Here is a 6,236-nt window from a genome sequence, read left to right as displayed (position 1 = left end):
CATGACACCATTGAATTACACTGGATGATATTTGACATATATATCGATCTTGGCAGGGAAAAATGTGAAAACAACATCACTCAATAATTTACTGTCTGAAATTTGACGGATCATGTCGATGATGAATTGTGACTTAAACACGACTACATGACTGCTTACCTAGGTTTCATTCGTTATAATTCAAGGGATCAGCTAGCTTGATTCTACTGCTTACAATCAGCTTTACGACGATGAACAATCAGCTAGCTCTTTGGTTTTGATCACCACGAGTTAATTTGAATTTTTGGGCAACTCAAAGGGACTTGGGATCCATACATGACGGGTAACTGAAAGAGATCAGAGTGAGACTTAACAAAAAGGAAATTGACCATACAGAAGAGCCCATAATTGCATCACGCACTATCTGCCTGCTTTGTTTTTATTTCCGTTCCATGCAGGCGCTGGATTTGGATGGATGACTGCGATTTGACCATTCCTCGGTCGCTTGCTTCAGCCTAGTAGTACTGCAAGTGCATATGCTTTACAGGTATAGACACGACAAAGCAGTTGAACCTGGAGCTAGCCCGGCCTGGTTGTATTCTCCGAAATGGAAAAGAAATGCATGGGTACACATACACACACGTGGATATGGCATCTTACTACTGGATCATGTTAACAGATGCCATCCAAAATTGCAAATACCAACCCCCCAAATGACAAAAGAATGGGTAGAGTTCGATGGATAACCTGAAGCCGACCATGTGCTTTTTTTTGTCTGTTGCTGTACATGGAAACTGCAGATATATGACATATAAAGAGATATGAATAATTGAATTACAAGCTCCATTCTTTTTCTGAAGAATTTGTTGTTACATTACATGCATGCATTTTGTTAACTCGTGTACACGTACTATGTATCATTGTACTTTGTTGCCAGTGACAGAGCGACACGACCATTAGCTGAAAACACAGCTGGTCCATCCATCCATCCATGGAACCATCTAGCATTGATCAGCTTTGTACCCAGCTATTAGCTAGCCGCTTGCCCCTGCAGCTTGCACTGAAGAGTAGCCAGGATAGAGGAGCGAGTAATTATTTGAAGCAACAGAGAAGAAAGGACACAAATAATAAAAGGACAAGCAATGCATATAATACCTCCATCTATCAGGTTATAGTAAAATTACCTCCGATTAGATCGATGGATCCTGCAGTAAAAATAAGTCAAGGAAAGCCGGCCGGTAGCACATGGGACAAGATGATTCCGGCCCCAAAACTTCCTCTTAATGAAAAACATGCTCCAGCACGGTCCAAAAAAAAAACTCCGGCACCGAAAGATTCCAAGCTGCAGGTGATCGATCGATCCATCCATTAGCATGTCAAGTATTTTTGCAAAGTTTAGTAATACCCTATATATGCATATACATGGATACGTACATGTACATGATACATCATGCATATACGTCAATCGATCGATGATAATGCATGGGAGAAGAAAATGAAAACCGTTGGCTTGTCCTTTCCCTTTCTCTCCCTTAATTCTACTACTACTCGTCCTAGACCTTTCCTCTTTCTTTCCCTCTCTCTCTAGCTTTCTCTCTCCTGCGTCTCTCTCACGGGTGGGTGGCAAAACTAACCCCACTCCGAGCGCCCGGCCGGCTGCAGACCTGCAGTAGTGCACTGACTCCTGCCCTGCCTACTAGAAGAAGAAGAAGGGTAGTGTGTATAGAGACTTAGAGGGAGAGGTAGCAGCTGCATCAGCAAGAGCTATAGCATAGCTATACACACACAGAGAGAGGCCAAAGAAAGAAAATAAGGCTGAAAGGAAACAGCATGGAATGATGGCAATATCATTCATGGATGGATGATCTCGTCCATGGACGATCCCCCTAATTTCGCTCTGGCTTGCTGGGCGGCAAGTACCCCAACCACCCCCCCCCCCCCCCCCCCCCCAACACACACACCCCACTATATAAGTGCGCGCCTTTCCTCCCCCTGCCACCAGCTTCGTTCCATCTCTTTCCTCCTCTTCAATTCATCGTCGTCGTCTACCTCTCGCTCCCCTCTCCTTCTCCCTCTCCCTTCCTGTAGCTAGCTAGGTAGGTGCTTAATTAGCTTGCGCACACACGAGCTAGTAGCAGCAGCTCGACCGATCGAGAGCAGCAGAGATCAATGAGCATCTCGGTGAACGGGCAGTCGTGCGTGCCGCCGGGGTTCCGGTTCCACCCCACGGAGGAGGAGCTCCTCAACTACTACCTCCGCAAGAAGGTCGCCTCCCAGGAGATCGACCTCGACGTCATCCGCGACGTCGACCTCAACAAGCTCGAGCCATGGGACATCCAAGGTATGAACCTAGCTCATGGCCATGGATCGGAGAGCTGGTGATGACCTGGTGATCTTGACCGGCCTCCATCCAACTGCCTCGTTGCACCACCTGCACCGGTGACCGATCGATGAGTTCAGTTCAGTTGTACGGATCATTGCTTGGTTCATTACACTTGAGACCAGCTTGCTGGTGAATGCAACAGCTTGCTTGTTGTTTCGTTCATCGGTCATCAGCAGTAGTTCATATGTAAATCGTACAGCTGAATTATGGTTATGAACAATTTCCTGCTGCTGCTGCTCATGTTACTGATGATATCTTCTTGTTGCAGAGAAATGTAAGATCGGGTCCGGGCCGCAGAACGACTGGTACTTTTTCAGCCACAAGGACAAGAAGTACCCGACGGGGACGCGCACGAACCGAGCCACGGCGGCGGGCTTCTGGAAGGCCACCGGCCGCGACAAGGCCATTTACAACGCCGTGAAGCGCATCGGCATGCGCAAGACGCTCGTCTTCTACAAGGGACGCGCCCCGCACGGCCAGAAGTCCGACTGGATAATGCACGAGTACCGCCTCGACGACCCCTCCGGCGACGCCGCCGCCGCCGCCGCCACGGTAAGCCATCTTCTGCCCCCCCCCCCCCCCCCACCCACCCCAAGCTAGCTGCTGATGCTGATGAGGTAATCGATCCCTGCACCGATTCACGTACGCCACCATTAATTATTGCCGTAAGAAACAATTATATGGCGGTGGTGGTGCAATGATAGGAGTACGGGCACCAGCCTTGATTTGATCCAGCTCCGGTCACCCTTTTCCTTCTTCTTTTTTTTTTCCTTGCTTGAGGTGGGGGGTGGAGTGGAGAGAGCAGTAGAGCCAGTAACAATTATTAAACTTTTCCATGTGCTACATGTGCCCCAAAAGGTAGCAATCATTAACGCTGGCTGCTGCTTTTGCATCGTCGTCGGCGATGGCCTGCAGGTCGCTGCTGCTGCGGCGGCGGCGTCGGACGCCAGCCAGGAGGACGGCTGGGTGGTGTGCAGGGTGTTCAAGAAGAAGCACCACCACAAGGAGTCATCGGGAGGTGGCGGCGGCGGCGGCGGACGAAACGGCGGCAAGGAAGCGGCGGTGAACCACGGCCTGCAGTACTCCTCCAGCGACGACGCGCTCGACCAGATCCTGCAGTACATGGGCAGGTCGTGCAAGCAGGAGCACGAGCAGCTCCTCTCGCCGCAGCTCAGCGGCGGCGGCGGCGCGGGGAGGGCGGCGAGGTACCTCCGGCCAATCGAGACCGTGCTGGACCGGCACGGGTTCATGAAGCTGCCCCCGCTGGAGAGTCCGTCGTCGGCCGCCCTGACGACGCCGCAGCCGCACGTCTCGGCAGCAGGCGACGCGGCGGCGGCCACCGCCGGCGGAGACGACCTCCTCCTCCACGGCGGCGTGAGCGGGATCACGGACTGGGCCATGATGGACCGGCTGGTGGCGTCGCACCTCAACGGGCAGGCGCCCGACGCCGCGGCCCCGGCGGCGGACCACCTCTGCTTCGACGGCGGCGCCGACGACGCCGACGGGCTCGCCTTCTACACCGCCGCCACCACGAGGCTGCTCGGCGGCGGCGGCGGCGAGGACGACCTGTGGAGCTTCACCCGGACGTCGTCGGCTCCGGCCACGTCGACGGAGCGCCTGAGCCACGTGTCACTGTAGCCGTCTGGTTCCGGCCGTCGTCGGCCTACTACGTACGTAAAGCCCCCTAGCTAGCTACGTGACATGGCGAGCTGCATGCCCTGCTGCGCTGGTACAGTAAAGAGACAACGCCAACAACACCAAGAAGAGAGGGAGAGAGAAAGGGAAGAAAAAAAATAAAAGAAAGATCTCTAGAGAGAGAGAGAGAGTGATTTTCAAAGGTGATTAGAGTGATGAGAGAGAAAGGAGCTGAGCAGAAATGAATGGGCGATTGATGGATTAAAGGTGGCAGTAAGTTGGAGTGGCACTGTCAAACGCCAGGTCGCCGGCCTCTCATCAGCTAGCTCCTTCTCGATCTCAGCTCATCAGCTCGTCCCTGTTTAATTAACCCCCTGGATTACTGTTATAATCACAACATTAATAGCAGACTGTTACTTATAACTAGATCGATCGATACAACATCTGTCACTTGTATTATTAATTAAAATGTTCATTTCTATAGTACTACATGTACAAGAGGGAGAGGGCGATTTGGTAATTTACTAGCCAATGGTGCACCCAGATAGTTGATTGGTACGTATACGTACCCTGTGTGCATGCTGGTTGGTGGTTTCTAAGTAGATCCTAGTTCTCGTGAGGTGACATAGATATAGATATTGTATTTTTTTATCTATTTGCTTACGACCGGAGACTTCTCATTTTTCTAAGAGAGTAAAATGTATAAGCGGTCTCTAAACTTGTGCGACCGTATCATCCAGGTCCCGAAACTTCTAAAACGCAGAATAAGATCTCCAAACTTGCTAATTATCCTATATAGGTCCAAATCTCTAGAACTTTCATTAATATGCCTACATGGCATGCTCACTACGCGGTGACGTGGACATGTAGATCCGCATGTCAGCTACACCACGCTTCTCTATCCACTCTCTTTATCTCCTTGTTCACGAGTCCACCGACGATCCTCTCCCTGCCGATGGGGAAGACCAGCACGAGCTGGACCTCGACTCGCGCGGCCAGAGTTGGACCGCGCCCTCGCCCGCATCCTCGGCTACGACCCTACCAGCGTGCCCATCGCCCGCCCCCTCGTCTTCATACCGCGGCAAGCTCATCATCGCTATGCACGGCTGGAAATGCGGTTTTAGTCCCGGTTGCATAGGGCTATAGATCCGAAAATCCAACCGGGACTAAATTTTCGAGACAAAAGGGGGTTCTTTAGTCCCGAGTCATTCACCCGGGACTAAAGACCCCCTTTAGCCCCAGTTGATTTTACAAACCATGATTAAAGAGGGTACGTGCATGCGCCTGCATGCGCATGCACATACCCCTTTAGTACTTAAGACTTTTTTAAAAAAAATCATATTAATATTGTATGCAAGTCGTATATATATTTCATGACACTAATATATATACACACACAATTCTTAGTATATTATACACATCAAATTAGTATTTATACAATTACTATATATACAATAATTTTTCCTCTTCATTCCTAGGATCCTCCCATCATGGTGTTGCTCGGTGCGGCTATTGAACGTCCGTTGTAATAAAATTCTCCCGCGGGATTTTGGCCTGTTCGCTTCAGCTTATTCAGCCGGCTTATCAGCCACCAAATAGTGTTTTTCTCTCACAATAAATCAGCCGTTTCGGCTTTTCAGCCGGCTTATAAGCTGAAGCGAACAGGCCCTTTATCACCTCGTCCACCAGAAATCCTATGAGACCTTCATATATTGCCAAAATCCTCTCCTTCTCTAAGAGTCTTTCTTGAATCTGCCACATCTGTAATTTGGAAATATGTGAATGTTACACGAATAATTAACTATAAGGAGTTAGAAAATAATTAATTATTAATAGTTTCATTTTACGTACATCTAGATCATGTGACGACAGCACCTTGCCATGCACAAAACAGTTCATGTGCTCACAGATGTAGTATCCACATAGATTATTGCCTTGTTCCTATCTCAAGCACTTTAGTGGGAAAAAACAAGTTATGAAATATTCGTGTTATAGAATGTACAAAAGTAACTTCGTACGTACCAAAAACTTTGTATTGAATGTAAGTTTTTCTTTGAAGTCACCACGGTGAGTTTTAAGGAATCGTTTCCATGCACTGCGGATTAAAATAATGAATGATACAGTGTTAAGTGAAAATTTAGGAAACAAACTTTTATATAGAGATAAAGGTCCAGAATTATTACGAGTTTAGCATGTTTTGAATGTCTTGGTACTCTGCCGGTGGTTTCCTCAATGAATT

The 6,236-nt window shown here is 49.1% G+C and overlaps 1 protein-coding gene across 1 annotated transcript; it reads left to right on the top strand.

The window, feature by feature from the left end:
• Positions 1-1,967: 1,967 nt before the first annotated feature.
• On the top strand, positions 1,968-4,540 carry LOC117859708 (NAC domain-containing protein 43). Its single transcript, XM_034742875.2, has 3 exons — positions 1,968-2,320; positions 2,631-2,914; positions 3,278-4,540. The coding sequence occupies exons 1-3, from the start codon at positions 2,149-2,151 to the stop codon at positions 3,998-4,000; spliced, it is 1,179 nt and encodes a 392-aa protein (XP_034598766.1). The 5' UTR covers positions 1,968-2,148; the 3' UTR covers positions 4,001-4,540.
• The last annotated feature ends 1,696 nt before the right edge of the window (positions 4,541-6,236 follow it).

The sequence above is a fragment of the Setaria viridis genome, chromosome 6, assembly GCF_005286985.2.
Source record: "Setaria viridis chromosome 6, Setaria_viridis_v4.0, whole genome shotgun sequence".
Classification (NCBI taxonomy): Eukaryota; Viridiplantae; Streptophyta; class Magnoliopsida; order Poales; family Poaceae; genus Setaria; species Setaria viridis.
This window is presented reverse-complemented; position numbering and strand designations above follow the sequence as displayed.

Coding starts and splice junctions, on each gene's coding strand:
- LOC117859708 (XM_034742875.2), top strand. CDS start 2,149: ATGAGCATCTCGGTGAACGGGCAGTCGTGCGTGCCGCCGGGGTTCCGG. Junction 2,321..2,630: donor CGAGCCATGGGACATCCAAG/GTATGAACCTAG, acceptor TTCTTGTTGCAG/AGAAATGTAAGATCGGGTCC. Junction 2,915..3,277: donor CCGCCGCCGCCGCCGCCACG/GTAAGCCATCTT, acceptor GATGGCCTGCAG/GTCGCTGCTGCTGCGGCGGC.